Raw genomic sequence first — 23,561 nt, 5'->3', positions numbered from 1 at the left:
ACCAATCTATCGAAAGGGACACACCTCCAAAAAGATAGCGTGGACGCGGTTTTGCTGTTGTGTGTGCTTTCGCAGCTGATCCAACCGCCATTCAAGGTTGTGAAATTCCAAAAACCGCCACTATTACAACCGCGGGAATCGCGCTACCTACACACCTTCGGCACCTTTTTTACACGATACGAGACGAGCCCACCGGCGCGAGTCAATCGTGATGATGCAGTGCACAATTCGCGTTCCACGTTTCAAATAACACGTTTCAAGCGGCGGCGACGGCGGCTGTTGGTGTTGGTGGTTGCAGAGTCCACTGCATTCGTTGACGTCACGCGCGTTTTCGAATCCGCGAACGTCTGCAAAGAAGCGCCAAACGATGCCCACAACTGGTTTATCTCTTGCCCGTAGCGGATTTTCTCGGTCGTAAAATACAACCGTACTTTCGCCTAATATTCGATGCGTGATTCATGCTCAAGTATTCATACGGTGTGGAGCTACGTGCACAGTATTTTATCGAACGACTGCAACATTGCGTCACACAAAAGCAACAGTCTACACTTGAGGCGATATTCACATGCCCAAGCATATGCTGTTTCAAAGAACGAATATTCTCGTAGGTTTAAGAAGCTACATTCAACGACATCGGTAAAGTAGCTTTGTCGAATTCTAAGCATAAATCTAATTACGTAAACAAACATCTCCAAATCAATCAAACCAATGGGGTTAGTTTTTTTTTCTTATACCTGAAACCACCAAGCGAACCATCAAGCGAAACGTTGTCGGCCTTCAAAAGGCATGTGTGCGGCGGTTCCGTGGACCTGGTGGTAGAAGGGGATGTGAAGAGGGCAGGAAGGGGTGTTTATTTGCCAACTGGCGTCCATACAGTTGGGAAGACATATTAACACACGCTTTAAAAAAAAATTTACATTTTGATATTTAAAATTATAAAAGTAAATGGTAAAATATAATCTTCAAGACGTTTTTGTTATATTTACTAGGTGGACGAAAAGTATAACAAAATTTGTATTTCGTTTGAAATTCAAAATTGTCCTAGTCTAATTACAATTTGTAACGTGAAAACCCGATTGCTTAATTGTAATATTGACAACAGAAAAAAAAACCTTCAAAACACTGTGCTCGTTACAATTGTGACCATAACTGTTCCGTATATCGACATGACGTGAGAAGGGTATCCTACGACGGCGCAAACATTTAAGTGACGAGAGAACGAGACGACGACAATGAGACACGTCGAAAAGGGGGTTCGGTGCAACAAGAGGAAAGCCGCGACTCGACGAGGGTGCTATGCTGCGAAATAGAAAAATGCAAGAGGAAAATGTTATAAATTTTTATCCGCGCTCCCGATCGGCCATCAGTCATTTGTGATCCGTCGTAGACCGCGGGTAGCGTCGTTGAGAAAAGATAGCCGCTTCCGTTTGAGGGTTTTTGTTTTGGCGCTTGCAAAAAGAGTCAGTCAAGAGAAAAAGAACGCCCCGACAAGAGCGGAAGAGAGAACATAAGAGGGGCAGGCATAGGATAAACGAAAGAGCCACGATTCGCGGCGTATCCGAGGAGAGGAAAACAAAGCTCCATCGAGCTCGAGTGGACACAGTCTGCAAGCTCACGGCGAGTCGGTTGGACGTTGGAGCATTTATCGGAAGGATAACACGCGCACAAGCAGACCGAGAAAAAGGCGGAAGTGAAAGTGAGCAATAAGTTATCGTACAATCGCACAGGTGGCTGCACCACCGCAACAACAAAAAACGGAACGGGGTTGAAAGGATATTCCTAAACAAACCACAAAGCAGAAGTGTCGACGTTCGAAGGACCTTCCGTTCCAGTCGGTGGTTGTGGTTGTGTTTACACAAAGCGATTGGAAACACGTGTGGAGCAAACACGTGTATGTGTGAAATTGTGCGCGGTTTGTTGAAAGGTGGAAAATTGACACGCAAATCGCAGCAGTCGAGAAAAGGAACGACATAGCCGTTGATGCGTTACGGAGCGTTACGGAGTGCTGAAAGACTACTGAATCTTCTTCTAAAACCCGTACCCCATCGATCTTGTGCAACTAAAACGATGGCTAGGTGAGTGTACTGTTAAAAACTCCTTGTTGCTGCCAAATTTACATTCCATCATTATTAGGTAACAGGTTTCATCGAATGGTATTTTCAAGTGTGCTTGTGAATAAGAAGCTACGCATAATAGTGCGATGTTTGGTGAATGAAAATTGATTCAGAATGTGAGGGAATTCAATTTGAAACCTTCTTCCTTTCGTAATAAATGGTTGCGTCATCGAATTTCGGTGATTCCTTGTTTACAGTATCACATTTTTTACCGCTCATCCACCGGTCGCGGCTGTGGGAATCGTTCCACCACGAACCGAGCAGAATGTGCGACTGACCCTGAGCCGGACATTGAATGTCAACCCCTCCTACTGTCCCACATAACTTGCCAACCGTTTCGTTAAACCGGTCGTTCGTTCAGGGGTGGCGGTCTAAAATTAATCAACACAGCGAGACATTTGTCCACCACAACCTAATGTTTGTAATGGTGACGCTAATGCCGGTAGTTTGTGTCGGCTTTCTAAACACCTTCTCGACGACCAACATTCACGAACGTTTCCTTGTTGTGGGAATATCTACCGTGAATTTCCTTCGCCTGTTTCATTTATTTTGTGTACGAGCTTAGAATCACATCCGCACGGGAGATCCTCCACGTCAGCAATCTCGAAAAGCCGCTACGTTACGGTTGCGTAGAGACCGGGAACGCGATCTTCGAAGGCGCACGTGCTAATGACCGTTACGTATGCGTGATATCGGAAGTACATGCGCAAAGGGCATACAACAAGGGTGGATTTTTTTTTCGCCACCCTCAAACCCTAAACACACCACGTGCCAGACGTTTGCTTGTGTGTTTGTGTTGTAAATAAATTTTGAACGTCACCAATCGGGTGTTGTGCCACGATACTCCGTTTACTGCGTGCAGTCAGTCACATTTCGCGCAATCCGCGACATCGCTTCGGGTCGTTTTCATTGACCTTCATGTCGCTGGTTTCTCTGCAGACCCTTCCCTCCTTCTTATTTCGTCTTGTCTGAGCTCTCCTTTTTCTGTTCAACTAGATGGAAGCAGAAATTCCTCCCTTGCCATTTGTGACAACGCTCAGATAAAACACCCCCCACTCGGTCATTGGACTACATTAAATGGATACCAGTGTGCTGCCATGTGGCGTGATATGGTAGATAAGAAAACCGATAAAATATGCCACTCACGCCATGACTGTTCATTAACAGACTATCTTTGCATCCCATGTTAAACATCGCATTTGGAATTGGCACATTCCAAATTGGAATATCACGAGACGCGAATGAATTGCACAGGGTAGCCAACTAGGTCCGCTTCCTTCTCTTCCTGTTTACGATCTGCGCACCAGCTAAATGAATAAAATCTTCAGTTTTACGAAGAAAAATGTCATTTAGCATTCCTCAGGAACATGACGTTTTTATCTTTAAGTTCCTTAAAAAGATATCTGTATACAAACTCCATTTACGATGGCCGCAGTTTCATTTACGATGAACACTGCGTGTATCAAGTAGCTCTAGCTGGCATATCCGTGGCAATTAAGTTGTTTACCTCCAGAGTTAATTAAGGTAATCTCGACGGTGTAAATGTTCAATATTACAGATTTTTAAATCAGTGCCTGTTTCATTGCCCTTATGATAAGGATTTCAAACGGAATCGATAAAAAAGGAAATAAGCTTCTTTGATTTTTTTTTGCAATTCATTCATTCATTCGTTTTAGATTAAGGAGGCCTGGCCTGGATTGCGTTATCGTTAAAATACCCACCATGAGTAGCATTGAACATCTTAGATTGAGTCACATAGGGCACACACTCGATTAGAACTCGAGACATCTCCCTCGGTGAGCGATACAAGACCATCTGCACACATTTCTTATCAGTGACGTAAATAAGCTTCCACAATACGAGGAATTTCCTGCAATTCATGACTGTTTCCAAGACCTTTGTACTGTGAATCTGTAAAGTGAACCATAAGAAAACATATTCTCTTGCAATCATTCCATTATTTTCGGCATCCATATGTTACCGTTTATTAAACCAATTGCTTCAGCTATGACGTAATACGCTGTGCATACGCAATTTCCCATCAGTACTCTGATGACGCAAATCTCGTACCATACAAACACACAATCCCCTCAATTCATCACCAAATTGCTTTCTCGTAGAGCTTACACGTACTCATAAACAAATTACATAGGCTACTGCGCAAAAGAACCTCGCGCATATGCCATAGAACAGAAATAAAAATGAGCGCCTGCTAAATTAAAGCATGTGAACTTCCGGTATAGTGAAAACCCGTTCCACGGGATATGTATATGTCGGTTGAGAAAACCTTGACCGTGGTCAGCAGCAAACGGTCGTTGAACACCCAAAATAGAATCGAAACACAATTTTGCCTGTTAACGATTCTATCTGCTATTTTGATGCATAAATCTTAAAGTATATGCCTTAGAATAAAATTGAACTTTGATCTATAAAGTCTTAAAATAACAACAGTACAGGACCTGTAATGAATATATGGAAACGTGTTTAAATCGTGGCTGTGCTATTCTTTCTTCCCACAGTGTACCAACTCCAGTTGATGTTAAATAATGAATCTTTACGGAACTGAGTCCTGGGTTCAAACACATTTTAAATCCGTTCCTCAACAACAACAGGTTCCGGCAACATGTGTCTCGTATATTTTTTTCCGTTGACGTAAATATTTGAATTTCAACATCTTCAAATTCACAAGAAGAGTTATTTATATTATTTCATAAAAATATATTTGAATAAATATTATTATGGATGATCAAATAAAATTTTAGCAAATATAACGCGTTGGCTAAAAATACTCAACACTGAACCTGACCGGGTTTGGTCCAAAATCGTAGGTCAATGGACAAATTTGCGAACTAATTCGACCTTCTGTTCCAATCTCCGTTTTGAAACCGACCGACCCTGACCGACACGGTCAGGTTCAGCGTTGAGTATTTGTTAGCCAACGCGTTGTACGATCACCGGTTTCGATCGTAATACGAAAGCCTTTACATCAAGATCCACGGACCACTTCGATACTCGTGTATTGCTAGCACATTCCGACATCAATTTAAGATGAATGAATCAGTGAAGCATCGGGGAAGTTAGTTCGTTTAATTCACTTTGTTGTTAGTTCGTTACTACAGCAGAAGTGCAATGACCGGAAGAATGTCATGAGCGAGAGCTGCATCTGTCAAACTGAATAGAATGTGGAGACCACTTCCTGTTCCTCTTAGTTAGCTGTTGCTATCTAACGTAATCGATTATATTCGATAATTTTTGTGGAAACATCTATCGCGATGTAATATGTAACACTTCGTTAGTCGGATCTTTGAATTTGCATTTGGAGCCCTTCACAAAGCGAAATGCCTCATGGTCACACAGCCATGGCGGATTAATGTGCGGATTAGTGTACCCTCGGCGAGTCGGTACTAGTGACCGCGCACATGCTACCGTGATTGGCGCTCGACTGGAAACGATACTATCAGCGACCCGTTACATTATCCCCCTTCTATTGGCTACCCCCCAACTGCTCCTACCCTTCACACCAACAGCAACACGTCGATGGGCCCACGCTGTCGGTATGTGTAAGTGGTCCGTTTGGGTCCGAGAATGGAACAGTGTGGCGACACAAAGCTACCGCACGTTACAATGAAAGCGTTGCTGAGGTGCCCCTCTATGCCAGCTCCCGTTCCCCGCGCACAATCCACTCTCCACATCGGTAGGGCTCCCCCTTCTCCCCGGGGCGGTAGATTGAGCGGTCGCAAATGCAACCGTCGTCGATCGCGAAGCTGGCCGCAGTTAGTTTGTCGTCGCCCGACTGACCGCGCGATCGTGCCCGAGTTTCAAGAGGAGTGTTGGGAAAAAAGCACGGCTGGTCCGTGTTTGAGAGACAGTTCAGAAGCGCGATCGCGATCGAAACACCGACCCCGTGTGCCTCGTTCCGTGTGCATCACCAACACGCGAGCACATTGCGCGCGCGCTTTTCACCGTCCGCCCCAAAAGGTTGGTGCATCGACGATCCTGGCGAATCGTGTCGTTAGTGGGCACAAATGTGAGTGGGTGTGTGTGTGTGTGCTTTGCAGGACATTACAACCGGTCGATCGGCTAATTGTTCGGTGCGGTTTAAAGGCGTACCACGCCATTTACTTGCACACTGACATCTAGTGACGCGATAACGATGCCGCTTGTGTGATTGCGCCATACTACAATCAGTTTCCGATTGTGCGAGCTGGTGCACTAATACGCCCTACACCAGTGTTTCTAATACTCTTCCGCTTTCCAGCTGTGTGTTTGTAACTCAAAATCGGTCAACGCCGCGTGTTCTCGATTGTGGCCTCACACAAGACAAGACACAAGATCGACGTACGTGTCCGGTGCGCCATTCTGATGCTCCTTATTCCTTCATTTCTCTTTCCTTCTTTTCAAACTACCACCTCAACGTCACACATTATGAAAAGGGTCACTACTCGCGTAGGGCCTGTAACGGTACTATTGTTTACGGTTCTGTCACTCGCTCGTGGCAATGTGCAACAAAACAATATGGCTGACCACTGCAAAACTTACTACAAGATATCTGTACAGGGCGCCCGCAAGACAGTGGGCACAAGTAACCGCCACCGCCACGACATCTTTGGCGCACGCAGTGAAGGAGTACTTGCCGGTTCGCCGTTCTTTACCGACCCACAAGAGTCATGTCGGTCGTCGTACACGCCGAAGGCCAACCCCAGAGGCTTCGACGCATGTGTGACGAAATATCACTTCCGTTTCGAGGGTAACTTCGTTCGGTTTGTGCACGCTCGTCAAAATGTCGTGGTTTGCAGACCTTGAGGTGGTAGCCAATCCGATTCAAGCACGAACTCGTGCGGATACTGCTCACCCAGAACACACTGGCAAATCGTGCTGCTGCACCACGAACGGGCGTCTCTTCTGCATCCAGACTCTATGTCCCTTCTGCCATCGGAATCGACCGATCGACGTCCGGTTCGTGCAGTAGCCAACCTTGAAAAAAGGGAGTGAAAGTAAGCCAGAGGTCGCCCGCAGTAAGTCTACCCTGGTCTTGTCCCCGGCTTGCCACTGGTTTATGTTTATTTACTGGAACTGCAGTGTTAATTTTCCACAAACTGCTCCCACAATAAATCATGATTATCAGTCACGTTTTGACACAAGTATATCTATTCTGAGACCCGCATCGGGATTCTGAGTACGTTAAACGGAAGCAGGGAGAAGAATGCGGATCAAATGTATTGCGTAAGCAAGCAGATTCCATTGTTCGTGGAGAGGATCGCTCATGCACATGCACCAAGGGTTGCGCCACAGCTTCGTCTAGACCGGAAGTTTTAATCGCAGGAAAAAGATCGTCACCATCCTTCACCCAACGGGCAATTACTGCAATTAAACAGTTGCACATCGCACCCAGTGTAAGAAATGTGAGATTGAAGATTAAAAATCACCACAGATTCGTGGGCAATTCAACAGCAAAGTTCATGTTGCATAATTATCCAACGTATAAACAATAAGATTATTTATTTAACTAACAATACGTACTGGAAGAAACTCTGTGACACAAACACTAATTACCATGAACAGTTGCTCTTGCTTATTTTCTATTGTTTTCTCTTACAAACCGTGCAAGGATTATGCAACCGTCGACAAGTTTTTTAATTGGTGCATCGAACATCGAATCGCAGCTCGAACACAAACAAAACGCATTGCATCCACAATAGGAGCATTTAGGAGCAAATAATTGCTAAAACAATGTTAAACGTTCCTTCATTCTTTCTGATGGAACTCTTTGAATCTTACGACCAACGGCTTGGTCTAATCTTCTCCCAAAAATAGACTGACAGACTGTGCCAGTAAATATTTAAATTGGAGTCTCGTGGCTTTAATGAAATGCAAATAGACTCCCGTGACGGATACACACGTGCTACCGATACAGCGTCGTTGTCGTTTCGAAACGTTTTCAACGCGTGCGCATGCTCTTCACTGAATATATTTATTCTTTCCAGCCTTCTAGACCGCACGCGCAATAACAGAGCGCACTTTCTTGGACCACTTGCGCAGTTTCCCAATCTAAAGGCCCACTTTCAATCTTTCACTCTGATAAAAAAAGCCTTTTCGGCATCGTTCGTGGGTTTCGGTTGCTGTTGGCAACCAGCATCACTTCACTTTCTGTCAGTGCATGCCAGTGAGTAAAGGAAGAAAGAACGTTTCGGCGAGACACGACTCAGATTGTGGGCCATTTCCATCGGCATTCGGAAATTTCTTTTCCGATCGCTGCTTGGCATTGCGCTTATCTGATTGTGAAGAACCTCTCGCCAGAAGAAACAACCAATAGTGGAGCTGTTTGTAATATAAAAATAATTTGTGTCTCGTGAGTTTTATGCTGCTTGTGGCAGCACAAGTTGTGCTGGAACGGAAAAAAACGAGATGAGTTATTGAAGCAAAGGCCAACGACCTCGCCTTGAAGTCGTGTTCCATCATCGAACGTCCTCGTCCACGCAAAAGCTTGTGGAGTGATAAAAACGAGTGTTGGAAGCAACACGAAATTAAAAGATATATCAGAGATCCTCAAACAAGCAGAATGATGCTGATACAAAGTAACTTCGGCAAATTGGGACCGATCCAGAGGTTCCCAGACAGGTACAAAGAAAAATATCTTTACTGAAATGAAATGAAAAAATCTGTCCGACAAAAAACTGTAAAAGACGATAAGTGATTTTAAAATTTACGAACCGTTCTGCCTAATTTTTATTTTCGCAAAAACAAACCTCGTACGATGGTCCTGTGGTTGGTATACACAAAAGGTCAATCATGTTTGCTTAAGCTTCCACCTTTCTGCTCCCCTCTTCCCTTTAAATATCCAGAAACCTGTCAACCACACAGCATCAACAACACGCGAATTTATTTATCATTGCCACGAGTGGTGTCTAACAGGTCGTGTTTTCGTTGTCTTTTTCAACGTATTTTAACATTCGTCTGAAAATGGGCAGACGTTGTCGGCCATCCTCCAACCTGTACGGTCATAAAATTTCGTAAATTGCCCATTAATTTTGCTAATGCCAATTTCCAGATGACACGAGAGACATTTTATCTGTCAGATAAGGCCAGCCGGGAATAATTCACCAGGTGTAAATCAGCGAAAACACAAGTTTGGCATGTAGCAAAAAAACACCGACAGCATACAAACGACACATTTAAATGATTATTTTTGCTAGCCTTTTTCTTGGATGGATTTTTTGTCACGTTTCGATTGGCGAAGGAGTGAGGTACAGTGACTATGGTCTTGGGGGGTTCGACAGAGTTTTCAGTATTTTTAATAACATTTATTTTATTGCCGCTCCCCACAACAGGATTGCAATTCCTTGCGCTGAGTGGTTCCAGTTCGCCTCCGTTCTTGGCCTTCACTGAGGCTAGACGTGAACTTGGGTTTGGCTGCTGAGGTTAGGGCTGCAGATAAGGCATCATGGTCAACCAGCCGAGTAGTACACGACCACCATTAGAGCGACACAAACAGGTCCGCAGCGTCCTTCTCTGCGTGTTGGTTGGCAATGGCTGCTAGATAGTAGTAACGGCAGTAATGCAATAACACGATTAGGAGGCCTATGAATCATGTTGACTGCACCTGAAGCAGGCTTAACCTAGTCAACCCAGCATCGTAGTTGGCGGTTCGGCACAACACACTACCTTGGGTCTTATCTCGACGTCATGGAGTATTATTAAATTTCGGTTCCAGCCATTTGGCAATGGGATGTTCCCGTAGCTGTTGTTGGGGGACGTGATAAGAATTGGGATTCGTAGAGATTCCTCGCGCTGGCGATAATTGGATCGGGCAAACACCGTCCCGGCACGTTGACTTCCACGGTGAAGGCGTACTTGTAAACAATTCCGCCCGTAGGAGCACGTGTGCGACCATCGTTGAGGATCGATCCGCTGGAAGATGACGTCCGATCGGCGATCGTTTATCAGTACGCAAACACAGGCGCACGCGCGGCCACACATTCACGTGTGCGTCAGTGCGATCGGGAGCTCGGAAGACGCGTGATTAATTCCGTTTTGACAGTCACCCGGTCCCGGTTGGTCAGTTGATTACCGACGATCCTTCCGACCAGAACGCCGTTGTTTCGTGGTAATGTTGTACGTGGCCGGAAGTGTATTACCGCCACCAGTTCGTGTTACTTGCGACGTGCTAGCATCCTCCAGATCGCCCAGAAGGTTTCGCATGAATAAAACATCGAGCAAGCACCGGAACCTCCTTTGGCACTCGTGAGGGAAATATGGTGGCGCTTGTTTTGGGATCGATACGATCGCAGCAGGTCGCATGGCGGCGGGTTCTACTACGTTCCAGCGTTTGCTCAGCTGACGGTGGCATAGAACCGCAGACCTTGGCCTTGGCCGGGAGTCAACGCCGGAGGAGTCCGTGCAGTGTCAGTGTCAAGCGATGGCAGCCGACGCTCTGGGAATTGATGAGGTAAGACAAATATGGTAGACTGCCAAATCGATCATTACCCTGTCTTGATCCATTACGTGGATAGCGGTTCAAAGTGTCATTGCAATAAGCTGAAATTGTTGAGAGAAAGAGAGACAGAGAAAGGTTGGTTGAAATGCACCACAACGTTGCATCATCGGAACGAATGCTATTCAATTGATAAGCACGTGGACATACTGGTTCTCTAACCGACATATAAATCAAGAATACTTTGACATTACAAGTTCGGTTCGCTTTAAACAAAATCATTCAAGTACTTGTGTATATTAAAATGAAATTCAAAGGTAAACCGCTTTTACTATCAACGCAAACAGTAGTAACCTTCAATCGCATAAGAGGGCATGAAAACAACATCGCCCTGAATACAACACGGCCCATTTTATGCCTTCTGTTAATTATTTACCCATTTTGTTATCTTTTGCCACGAGGTCTACAATTTGCAATGGCATTTCAGCTGTGCGCTCTTCGATCCAGTTCCGGTCATAAAGGGCTTCCACGTCATATCGTAAGGGCTAGGAAGATAGGGTGTGAACAGAAAGCGTAATTGTAAATTACTAGCGCCATCCACTGCTCGGTAGGGTAGGAGGGTACATTGTAATAGGCAGATGATTGTTGAATTAAATGTAAAGTAACGTCGCGTACAATCGCTCTAATTTGCAAAAAAAAGGTTGGGATAACAATCGTACAATTGAATAGTTCACCACGGAGTGTGTACTAAGTGAGACAGCTCCGTGCACGTGCAAACAGAGCTATCTGAATTTCATATTTGTTCATCCACCATTGGTACCACTTTCACACCAACACAACGGCCGGAAAATCGGCGGCAAAGTAGCACTAAATTTGCGATGTACTAAAACCACAAACGTTCACTAACACACAGCTCCCTTGCCCTATCACTGCGCATATCTACTTAACCGGCCGACTAACCGTCGATTCGAGCGTCACTTGATGTCGAAGTATGGGACACATTTTTGCTATCAATTTGCTGTCCGCCATCCTTCATCCTGATACCCCCCAAGCACCACCCGCTTGACCTAGTGTCCGCTTCGACTTGGGGTTTTTTCGCCACCACCACCACCAACTTCGGTACCTACGTCGTGTTTATTGTTTCCATGGCACAGACGTGAAGCCCGGAGCTGCATCCGTCTACTCAGCCGATACCTACCCACACCGGGCCATCAGCCTGTTCAGCCCCCAGGTTGTCTCCGTCTGGTGATTTGTACGTTAGTCTGTTGGAATCCATGTCTGTCCGTCCCCTTCCAGCTCGTTGAAGTTCTATCACATCATCACCTCATCCATCGTCGTTGTTGGAGGTGTTTCGCGCAGACCGCGTGTTTATAAAACGCCCCGGTGCCAATTTCGCCTAATTCATTTACGCTTGGGTCGCGCAACCGAAAGCACCCTCTGCTGTGTCGCCGATCGAGCGAGTGTGAGGATCGAACGCCATTATCGTCTGGGCCAGGAGATCCCCGTTCCGGTAGTGTAATTAGTGATTTCCACTGCCTACTTCGCTCGCAAATCGTTTTGATGCGTGTTAGAAAGTGAACATAGAAAGAGTCTTTTTCTTGACAATCAAACGAATGACTTGCGTCTCCATCATCCGGGGATAATGTTACTCTTCGTGCTCGTGTGTTGGTCGTGTGCAAAATAGATCATATTACGATCAATGATAAACGGTGGACAGAACGGCGAAAGTGCAAAAAAACCCAAGTGTCTCGTATTTACTTCGTCGTCCATTGCACTCTTTTAATCCCATCCGTTGGTTGGTTGTGCATCTTATGAATGTTTACCATTTACAGTTGGTACAGGATTTTATTGAAAAGTGTACACGTTGGTGAAGCAAATGTACGGCTCACGTGATTAAGAAACGATAGATACAGTGTCTGAGCAGAAGAAGCAGTGAAGAATAAATAGTCTTCTTAATGTTCGAAGATCTTTCGCGACGTAATGAGTGTTGCTGTTGTTGAAATGTTGCCAATTTTTGATTGGCTTTTTTGAATATTAAACATTTTTACTGAGCAAAGGAAAAGAAATGAAACTGTTAGATACCGTTGGCAAACAGCCAAGTAGAATGAGTTTGACACTATTCGAGAACCGGCTTACCACGGGACAGAGACAATGTAAAGCGATGAAACTACTCTAACAAAATAGGGGATATACTAAAGTGATGATATATAATTCTCTTTATTGGACAAGATGTGTATGTTAAATATTTAAAATTAAAAAATTAAGTTGTTTTACATCGACTAAAGTAAAAAAATGGTTCCAACGATTCTACCACTTCTATCACGTCCCAATCGCTCATTTATCCTTATCAGCTAGGGCTAGATAGTGTCAGCGACTCTGATACGTACATAATACGAGTAAATTGTCCATAATTGAACCCGATACTAGCTGTAAGGATGTATTGGACATTGTTCCTTCAGCTAATGACAGTTTTCAATTCAACACCGGTCCAGTCGATTAGGGTTTTGCATTGTTCCTGGCGCATCAATGTTCGCTATAAATAGCCTAATGATTGATGAGTTTTACACTAGGTTTATTTATTACGTAACAACAACGTCCTATTTGGTTTTTTCCTCCTGTAAGGAATAGTATAATGAACAGATGAAAATAACTTAACCGGGGAATTCCTGATCAAATTAAAGCAAGCGTATCACTTTTGCATCGATTAACTTTGTCTCGTCCTTTGTCGTAAACCCCGTGCAAGTGTGGTGGAGTGATTTTTGTCAGTTGGGAACCAGTTCCCGGCGTCCCAAGCAGCGATACGAAACTTCCCACTAAAGCCTGTTTGGGACAAACAAACCATTTCAAACTCCAACACCACACACGGTGGTGATTTACATTGGTTTTGCCGTCCTAAACTGTTGATTGCGGCAATCTCATGCTCCTTGCTTCGGCTTCACTTCACGACAAGTTCCTGACACCAAGGAATGGCACAAGCCACGTTTCACTTGGGATTTCCCAAGTTGGGAAAAAAAGCCGTAGAGCACAACGAGTCGTTTCGCAATTCATTTCAGTGCAGCAGTTGCTAAACGGAGCTTCTGAAAGGTGGTCGTCCCGACGAATTACAAACACCTTGCGGAACGGTTCTCCCACGGTTCGAAAATATCCTTTAACTTTTCGTTTTTATCCATTTGTTGTTCGTCGTCGAAAAGATTCCTCAATATCTGTGATAAAAGCGGCCTACGTGGATTTAGCGTGTGTTCAAAAGAGTCAATAGTGCAAGTGAAGGGAGAAAGTCACAGTGATGTTACAAACGCGGCGCCAAGCAGAGAAACGGAGGCGCCTGGTGTCGCAATGGATGTCGATCCTAGTCGGCCTCATCAGTGTTACCGCAGCCGTGCACGGTGCTGCCCTTGTGGCCAAACAGGTGCCGTACATTGTCGACAATCGATGGCAGGAGACCCTTGAGCCTTCCTGTCCGAGGTAAGATGGCGATTTCTTGAATGGAAAAACTTTGGGCTCCTGATAATCTGTACAATCGTTAGATGCGAAATTATATGTATGTAGATAATTGTAACACGACTTATTCCAAAATCCTCTGAGAGTATACATTTGTTTTGGAAAAAGTGCCGTACTAATAAAGATTACCGTATGACCATGGCATCTGACCAACCTTTCAGCACATGAGTGTTGGCAATTAATAATTCGCTGCCAAAAGACCCTTTTATTCACAAAACGTGTGTTGAAAACAATAGATAATGGATGGAAAAATGACTACTTTAACAATAAAATGCTTGAGTTGAGGTACAGCACTAGAAACTTCGTATAGCTCCGCGCATCGCGCTTAGGCAAATTAACTCAGCAAAAGTGTTAAGTCATTTTAGGAAATGAAACTCCATTGTTCCAGAATTCAGTCTCGGGGGAGCAAAAAATCGATTATTTCCGAAATGCATTACTTTTCGATTGACGCAATGATTGCAGACGTTGTAGATACAAAGAAGCCATCAATTTTAATTACCACAGGCAGAACCGTCGGGGTTGGAAAGAAGCCACGGAAGTGTTCGGCGTCTCTCTGTCTTCTAAAAGTCTCTGCTGACCTCGAATATGATTGGATTTGTCTACTTCATAATATTGACCATCCACACACGGGATTAAACATTCGTAATCCAAAATAAATCATCATATCTTCCAGTAGAAATATTATTTTATTTTTGCCTTTCTGTCTCCCGCAGCGAAATCTTTTGCCATGGAGAATTGCTGCAGACGGTCCAGATGAGCGAGATCTACCCAGACTCCAAGACGTTCGTGGACATGAAGCTGCGCAAATCGCCCAACGAGACGCTCGACTCGTTCCACCAGTTCATGGCCACAGAGAACAACAGCCCGTCGAAGGCGAAGCTGCAGGAATGGGTCGAGTCGAACTTCGAGAAACCTGGGGCCGAATTCGAAAACTGGGTCCCCGAGGACTGGAAGGCCAATCCGGCTTTCCTGAGCCGTATCCGCGACACGGATCTGCGTGAGTTCGCCAGCAAGCTCAACCAGATCTGGCATGAGTTGGGTCGCAAAATGACACCGGATGTGGCGGTAAGCGAAAACATTCGAGCGACATGTGACCCCGCGAGATGTTAATTCCGTTCCCTCTACCATCTACGTTTCAGCTTAACCCGGATCTTTACTCCATCATCCACGTGGACAACCCAGTGATCGTGCCGGGAGGTCGGTTCCGCGAGTTCTACTACTGGGATTCGTACTGGATCGTGAAGGGGTTGCTCCTGTCGGAGATGTACTCCACCACCAAGGGCATGCTGTCTAACTTCCTGTCAATCATCGAACGCTTCGGGTTCATCCCGAACGGAGGACGCATCTACTACAGCATGCGCTCTCAGCCTCCACTCCTGTGTGGCATGATGAAGGCGTACGTCGACGCGACCAACGACACCCAATTTGCGATGGCCAGCGTCGACACGCTCGACCGTGAGTTCCAGTTCTTCATGAACAACTACTTGACGGAGGTCAAAGGCCACCAGCTGGCTACGTACGGCTACAAATCGAGCGGGCCGCGTCCCGAATCGTACCGCGAGGATATCATTAGTGCGTCCATCTTCGAAAACGAGCAAGATAAGCAGGACTTTTACTGCGAACTGAAGGCGGCCGCCGAGAGCGGAATGGACTTTTCGAGTCGCTGGTTCATCAAGGATGGCACGAACGCGGGCAACCTGACCGATCTCAAGTGTCGATCGATCGTGGCGGTGGAGCTAAACGCGATCCTCTACTGGAACGCGCTCATCATTGCCGAGTTCTACGGACTTCGCAACGACATCGCGTCCAGCAATAAGAAAACCGAATACCTGAACCGGGCAGAAGATCTCAAGAAGGCCATCACGAGCGTGCTGTGGGACGAGGACGAGGGAGTCTGGTTTGACTACGATCTACTGAACAACAAACACCGCAAATACTTCACACCGACCAACCTTTCGCCGCTGTGGGTCGGTTGCTACGACAAGTCCGACACGGCGTTGCCCAAGCGCATCCTCGCCTACATCGACCGACTGCAGCTCGATCGCTACCCCGGTGGAGTACCCAACACGTTGCAGAACACCAACGAGCAGTGGGACTTCCCGAACGTGTGGGCCCCCATGCAGCACATGCTGGTGATGGGTCTGGACTCGCTCGATAACCAGGAGGCAAAGGATATGGCCTTCAGTTGGGCACAACGTTGGGTCCGGGGCAACTATATTGCCTACAACAAAACGCATGCCATGTTCGAGAAGGTAGTGTAATGTAAACGTGCTAACCAAAACTCAAATTAACGAAATGGTTTTGTTCTCTCCTATTGTAGTATGATGCACAGGAACTTGGAGGACACGGTAGCGGTGGTGAGTACGACGTGCAGACTGGCTTCGGCTGGACGAATGGTGCCGCAATGGATCTGATGAACAAGTACGGCGACAGACTGACGACAGGTGCGATCGAGTGAAGCAAATTCAAACCCCCCCTTTCAGCCTCGAACTTAGAACATGACATTTTGTTTGTGTCCCCACACCGGCGTGAGGCATGTTTGTGCTAGAAATCATAATCCTGGCATAAGATTTTCCCCCGGCGACGAAGTTTAACGATCGGTGACTAGTGAACACTCAACAACATTGAGAAAATTCGCTAGGCTCATGACACTCGCATTTTCCCCCTCGTTCTGTTCCCTCTTTCTTGTTACACATTACTGCACGAGCCTTTTAAATAAAGCTGCAGGGATCCCCATCATCTTTATGTTTCATTTCTATGGTGATTCAATTCAATATAAAACCCTGACAACAATCATATCATAACGCGGACAACGGAAAAGCTGAGGCAAGTTTTCAGAGATCGTTTTTTTTGCGTGCGAAACGAAATGCTCAGTGTTCCTGCAATAGAATTTAGGATCTGCACAACAACTAACCATAATAGCTAGGAGGACTAGTAGTGACCACAAACAACAAACAAGTTTAAAATATTTAAGATCGTGTTAAGTGTCCCCTTGCCCCGGTGTCATTTGACATATTTATTCAATTTTATGTTACAACTGTTCCTATTACAGTTATTTTGTTTTGCAGTGCCTTCAACCACTAGAAAAGAGGTACATTTTGCGACCCAATTTGGTCTTCCGATAGTAGAATGTAAATGATAAGCGACGTCAACCAAACTGTGCCTAAAACTGTACTGGAACCGTACTGGTAACGGGATACAACTAGACAAATATTATCGAGAATCTTAATCTGAAATTTTGATAGTGATATTTCAAAACAGACAAACATAAAACGAAACCATCGATTGATTGGTAGTTGTTTTTTCTAATAAGCCATGGAAGAAGAAATCGTTAGGAATGTCGTTAATAGACGTAAAAATCAATCTTACGCACAGTGACTCTAAAAATACCATCAAAGCGTATATAGAGAAAAGCTGGGACTAGTGGCACAAAATGTTGTAGACAATAAATTTGTAAATTGTCAGCGCAGTGCTTTAAAAGCGCACTCCAAGGGACAGTTTCGAAGTATGTAACTATGCTAGAGAAAATGTGGTATAATCGTTATGTGATTGAATAAACTGGAAACATTATTCATAAATTCAACTTGCCATCGGGAAACCATCAGCAGCAACCAACCATCTGTGTTTGTCCTGCATTTTGGGTTAGGGACGTAAATACTCATTACAGTGTCGTGTGGAATGTTTCCTTTTGCACCTGATTGGACCGGGATATTTCAAATTCGATCATCATTTTCATCTTCGCCGCACGTTGACGCATCGAAATGTAAGTTTTCCTTTCTATACTCGTTCCCCATCGCGTTCCATTAGAAGTAGAATGGTGTTCGTTAGAGTTTAGTTGAACACTATGTTGAACCTCATCCCGCCATTTTATAACCATACACATTTTTTCAGTGGATCGGATTGAGGACAACGATGGAAACGGTGCGCTGGTAGCATACTCCGTCAACACCGGTATCATTGCGACGGTGATAGCATTCTTCGTTGGCGTATTTGGGTGAGGTCGGTAACGTTGAATAGAATATGGGAGAACACATATTCGGAATAACTTAAAAATAATGTTTCCTTTCTCTTCCAGCACGTGAATGAACCTACATCATAACCCGCCCTGATGTGAATGAAATAATAACCGCACGAAATCACGGACCGCACTGGAACGAGTGTCCGTTTCATAATGGCGTTCTGTGGCTGAAATGTGATAACCACCGAGAGCATCAAGTAGCGCAATCATTCCAATACCGTCATTCCTCGCGAAAGCTAACAACCGCCAACTGGGATGGCAAATATCAAAATCAAAACCCATGAGTATTAAACCAAATTTGTATATCATTATTTTCCCTCACATAAACATGTCTAAGAGGCGATCGAGTGTTGTTCTATCAATAGGTACATTTTGGGACTTAACTATTTAAAAAAACGTATTAAAAAGTTCTAGCGATTCGTGCGCTGTAGAAATGCTTGCATGCAATACTTTCTGTTCCCGTTTTGTCAACAACAATCATAATTTTGTAGACCTCACGAGATACATTAGCTGCTGTTTAATATATACTTTTCTTCCTTTTTTTTCTTCTCCCAAATTCCCAACAACACTTTCATAGTAGTATTTTCCGACGATTTTTTGGTCGGTAGGTTTTATGCACACCTAAGGCGTGTGGGTGTGTGTATATATTCCGCGCTAGACGTAATAAAACTATCCTGAGTTGAAAACAAACTTAATTTTTTCACTACCATACCGATGACAAATTTTCTTCGAATGGAGGGTCAAGTTTCCCCATTCTAAGGTAAAGCTAGTTAAACAATTTTCGCATCACGAAAAGGTACTACGCTGAAAATATAAACCTAGATACGAAAACTTTGCCGAGAGTGATCAATTCATGATAAATGGATGTGTGCAACCAACGGATCGTTGTGTTCGCCGATCGCGGGATTGAGATTTGAATAAAAAAAACATGTTTCACTCACCATCGTGCATGATACAAAAAATGGATTGTTTTTGCAGTATCCGGTGATTAGTCATGATTCGTTTATTGACCAAAACTCGCAAACTTCTGCCACTCATCATGCCGTGCACAACAAATACGGCAATCCAGCCAAGGTCACGGGGTTCAGGATTCTTTGGTCACTATCTTTCGACAGCTTCGACCAAGTGATTTGCATTTACCACATAAATCCACCGGGTGCGCCTTATTAGCGTCGTTGGACTTCTTGCGTTTCTTCAAGCGCCACTGCAACGCAGAATGAATTGAAAAATATACAAACGTGGTTTTAAGGCACTACTGAAATCCTCGGTCGCGCAGTGTACTCTACTAACGTCACTACTAACTTACTTGCTTATGAGGGTATACGTAGGCTAGGCATGATTCACATTGTTGGCCAAAGTTGGCCCACGAGTTGCCGGAGAACCACGACCGGTTGCACCCGTCGCACTTGAATGCACCAAAGCTGCGTCGGTTGCCCTGATAAGGGGTTAAAGCTTTCCCTTCCGGCTGGCTCTGAAAAGGGTTCGAGACATCCGAGGATTAGTGCAACTTATAGGAACAAAATCGCAACACCGCCCAGAGAGCGTATCTCACCATGGTAACGGTCCGTCAATAACTGCTCGCTCGACGAAAATTCAACCACCGCGCACTGTAAACAATAAAAAATAAACATTGTTTATCGGTTTTTATCGCTTTTCTTTTTTCGAACCGCACATCAGCATCCAGTCAGTAGCAATGTGTGGAACACTGAGTTCGAAGTGTTTGTGTTATATTTTTGCTAAGCCATTCACTTTCTGAGGCAAGCTAATTGAATGATTCACAAACGAGCATCAGCTCGATGTCTTGGAATATCGCGATGTCTTGGAATATGCTAGAATTAGATTTGAGAACTTCCGATTGGACCAAATAACAAAGGTTTAAACAAACCGCACAAGAGGAAATGTGCGATTTGGAAGGGCTTTCTCGAAAGGGCCACTTAAAACACTCGCTTCTCCACAAAGGGTCGCGGCTCTATCGATGCAACTCTGTAGCGGGTATGCAACTGCACACAGAAACAGTAAATTACTGTATACTGGAAACCAGATCTTACCGCTGATAGATTCACACCGGACTCTGTTCAACGAACACTCCGCGAATGACAAAATCGCAAATCGGACCTACGACAGCATGTTGCATTCATCTAGTAAGGCGTACATGTACGCTTCTTGTGTAGTTTATTGAAGCCGCGTCATTTTTTCGGTAGAATCTCGAGTAAGAATATGTCGTGTGATTTGTTCAAAAGAAGATTAATAATCTTCTACACTAAGCGTCGTCAACAGGAAACTAATACACCACTTACATCAATTGAAATTATTAAAACAAGCTGAACATAACCTACCTTTAGCGATGGTAAAGTTTCGCCAAGAAAATCCAAAACTAAGATCAGTGCGGGAGTTCTGGTCACGCCGGTGTTTGAAACACAACTGCTGATCTTCCCGCTCATACGTTTCGACTTCGAAGATTATCGTTTGTTAATGTCGCTGTCTACGGCTTTCATACCACCCTGTTCCAGTCGATACAAGTTGTGCAAATCGGTGTTGATTTAAGCAATCGGTTAACAAACAAGCTGCCTGGTTGCCACAAAACTCGGTACGAAAAGGATCTATTTTAGATATAATAGATAATTGTCCCCTCCATAGTTTGGATTTCGATCGACGCTAAATGAAGTGTTTCCTTCGGTGTAAAAGTACAGTGCAACGGTTTAGTGAATTATAGTTTCGATGGTTTTTATTCAACATTAAGATTGTTTCCACCTTGGAGGTTCGAAATTGTCACAAATTATACACTTTTGTTTATCGCTTGGCATTCGGGAACACGTGCTCACGTGTCGTGTGCCCAGTTCCCTGCATGTTTTTTGAATAATAATACATATCTGACTCGTTCGTGATACCAACAATTCTAGTTGAAGATATTAGAATTTTGGTTATTATATTTTCGACTTATTACACGCGGGAGGAGGGTGAGCTCGTAGTTACGAAGTATTTGGTGTCTAAAGCAATCTTTAGTTTGCGGGCAGCGTGCTTCCATAATGTTCTTTGCCAAAAAAGGTTAACTAGTTTTGTATTCCGTTGCGTTTTGTTAATAATTTCGTTCGTATTTTCACAGGTATATTGCAGTGCACTCTATTGGTTCATTTTAGGTAATAATTGCATGTAGTTTTATGGCATGTTGGCAGGGATGCGTAGCTCACAATCACTATATACAGATGGGAAGCCTTCGTTATTGGCCGGTATGGCCGTGTAGAAATATGAATATGCGTTGACGATAACTTAATTTGAATTCGAATCGGTCGTTAAGTTGCTTACAGAGCGTGTAAAGTAATACATAGAATTGATCCACAATGAATGCCTTTTCCAGCACTTTTGTTTTACTTAAGGCAGCATTTCCGAACTACTGGATTCTTCGGCAGTAGTAGCCTAGGGTTTTGCACTTTTCACACAACATTTGCGGATGGACCTTCGACTGGTCCGACACGTCCAAGCCATCGGGTTTCTCCAGCGGACGCTGAAAGAGTGGAACGTTCCAATAATGAGATTTTGAGGATCCTTAAAAATTGCTCATTTTTTACCTGTTTGTGTGGATAAACGTTGATGTGGCACTTGATGCACTCCTGGCCGTGGTTGGCCCACGAGTTACCGGACATCCACTTTCGTTTGCACTTTGGGCACTTGTACTCCCCGAAGCAGCGCTTCTTGCCCTGGTAAGGGGTTTTTCCTTCCGCTTTCGGTCGAGCCTTTTGAAGAATCGAGAGAAAAATAATGTAGACAATATGGACGTGGTTCTCCTCCTGAGAGCTCAACCTACTCACCTGAGGACAGTCTCGGATGTAATGCCCTTTCTTGAAGCACAAGTGACACAAATAGTTGGCGGGTGGTATTTTGCTGTACTTTAGAGCTCCACCCTGGAGATTCTGTTGCTGATGGCCGGACGGTGGCGATAGGCTGCTATGAAGCTGCAACTGATGCTGATGCTGCTCAAATGCCTGAGGATAATGCTGACTGACACCGTGACCCTGTGGAAGGTGATGTTGGTGGTGATGGTGATATGGCTGCGGCTGAGGCCTAGTCAACGGTAGGAGTTGCTGCTGCTTCGGATGGCGTTGGTGAAAGGCAGGAGGCGGTGACACACTGCTACCATAGCCTACTCCGTAGAGTGCTGGATTGGTGTCAAGCACGTTCAGTCGATCACTTCCATTCAAGCCAAACAATCCGAGCTCGTCGAACTGATCGCAGAGTTCCGCTAGATCGTCGACAAACAGTGGCGACTCGCTACCATCCCTACGGCTATCTCCGGTGGATGAGAGATCGTTCGGCAGTGCAAATGGTCCAGAATTCGCCCAAAAGGCAGGAGAAAACAGTTTCGAGCCCTGCAATCGACCAAGAAGAAGCAAACAGATTAGAGAAACCACCGGAAGAAATGTTAAGCAAGCTGGAATCCTACCTGTGTTGAGTCGCTCGGATGCGTATCCATGTTGGCCATGTAGTACCATTGCAGAGCCTGAGATGTGTACAGCCCTCCTCCACCGTCCGAATCAGTACTCCCCGCACTTTCTGCGCTTCCCTGCCGAGGTTGGATCGCGTCGAGTCCCATCCTTCCAGTGCCAAGACTCCTCACTGGCGGTACGGAGGTGAACGTCGCAAGCGTGCACATGTGCAGATCTTTCGTGAATCACTATGTCTAAGGTCCCACTTTCACAGGATACACTTTCTGAACACGCTCCACAATCCACGCTCCAAGCAACGGCACGGTCAAAAAAGCGTTGCCAAGGTATGTATCGCACCTTTAAAAGATGCACACTCTAGCGATCTGGTGTTCCTGGTGTCGAGTCTTCGATCGGTGACTACGGCTACCACTACCGATATGGTGTTAGATGGTAAAAATACTTCGTCTTGACTATTTTTAGCCACCGGGCGGCGTATGACGATGTGATTTGCTGAGCTGCTCGGTCGGGGAGGATGAGGAATGTTTATTTTTCCCGTGTTCTCGGCAACCTGTCCCTAGCACGGGAGGTAACGCACGAAACGAAACCGGTGGGCAGAATGCTTGGCCGTCTCACCGCTGAAGGACCTCCAACAAGCAAAACGAGACACTGAAAACACGATTATTGCATAGCAGGAAATGGAGGCGCCCAAATGTGCAACATCACTTTTCCGGAGCCGGTGTGCGTGACAGCATTCACTCTTGATGTTTCACTCTTAGTCGTTCACTATGCCTTTGTGTGTAATTTTCAACTGCTCACGAATCACCAATAAACGATCATTTGAATATGATTTTCCTGCGCCAGATTAGACGTAGTAGGAAAACAACAAGCGCGAAGAGATGGGGAGAGAATAAGGAGGACGATGGGAACCGTGGAAAACGACTCCCACTGTGTGTCTACTACAAGCAAACGCGTTCGGAATGCACTCGCCGATCTTCTGCTGATCTACACACGCGGTTCGATGCTCTCAGCGAAGGAGAGGGAGAGAGTTTTTCTTCCAATATGGCGCAGCTGCCTTCGGA

At 45.0% G+C, this 23,561-nt stretch overlaps 3 protein-coding genes across 7 annotated transcripts; 1 reads left to right on the top strand and 2 right to left on the bottom strand.

Moving 5' to 3' along the window:
• The first annotated feature begins 2,017 nt into the window (after positions 1-2,017).
• LOC131259605 (trehalase) lies at positions 2,018-18,725 on the top strand. 5 transcript variants are annotated; one of them, XM_058261145.1, is made up of 6 exons: positions 2,018-2,075; positions 14,757-15,108; positions 15,183-16,295; positions 16,364-16,487; positions 17,935-18,042; positions 18,119-18,725. In XM_058261145.1, exons 1-5 carry the CDS (start codon positions 2,068-2,070, stop codon positions 18,039-18,041), a joined length of 1,704 nt encoding a protein of 567 aa, XP_058117128.1. In that variant the 5' UTR covers positions 2,018-2,067; the 3' UTR covers position 18,042; positions 18,119-18,725. The 5 variants fall into 5 exon arrangements, with proteins under 5 accessions (XP_058117128.1, XP_058117127.1, XP_058117124.1 ...); XM_058261144.1 differs by lacking the exon at positions 2,018-2,075 and adding an exon at positions 8,279-8,732; XM_058261141.1 differs by lacking the exon at positions 2,018-2,075 and adding an exon at positions 10,146-10,560.
• A 324-nt stretch (positions 18,726-19,049) lies between these two features.
• Positions 19,050-20,459, bottom strand: LOC131259607 (zinc finger CCHC domain-containing protein 24-like). The gene is made up of 4 exons (XM_058261147.1): positions 20,398-20,459; positions 19,614-19,668; positions 19,368-19,532; positions 19,050-19,265 (listed from the first exon to the last, which is right to left on the bottom strand). Exons 2-4 carry the CDS (start codon positions 19,614-19,616, stop codon positions 19,146-19,148), a joined length of 288 nt encoding a protein of 95 aa, XP_058117130.1. The 5' UTR covers positions 19,617-19,668; positions 20,398-20,459; the 3' UTR covers positions 19,050-19,145.
• An 888-nt stretch (positions 20,460-21,347) lies between these two features.
• LOC131270487 (uncharacterized) lies at positions 21,348-22,709 on the bottom strand. The gene is made up of 4 exons (XM_058272436.1): positions 22,500-22,709; positions 21,868-22,425; positions 21,628-21,792; positions 21,348-21,563 (listed from the first exon to the last, which is right to left on the bottom strand). Exons 1-4 carry the CDS (start codon positions 22,707-22,709, stop codon positions 21,450-21,452), a joined length of 1,047 nt encoding a protein of 348 aa, XP_058128419.1. The 3' UTR covers positions 21,348-21,449.
• Positions 22,710-23,561: the final 852 nt, after the last annotated feature.

The sequence above is a fragment of the Anopheles coustani genome, chromosome 3, assembly GCF_943734705.1.
Source record: "Anopheles coustani chromosome 3, idAnoCousDA_361_x.2, whole genome shotgun sequence".
Lineage (NCBI taxonomy): Eukaryota > Metazoa > Arthropoda > Insecta > Diptera > Culicidae > Anopheles > Anopheles coustani.
The sequence above is the reverse complement of the archived record's forward strand: the minus strand, read 5'-3'. Positions and strand labels throughout refer to the sequence as shown.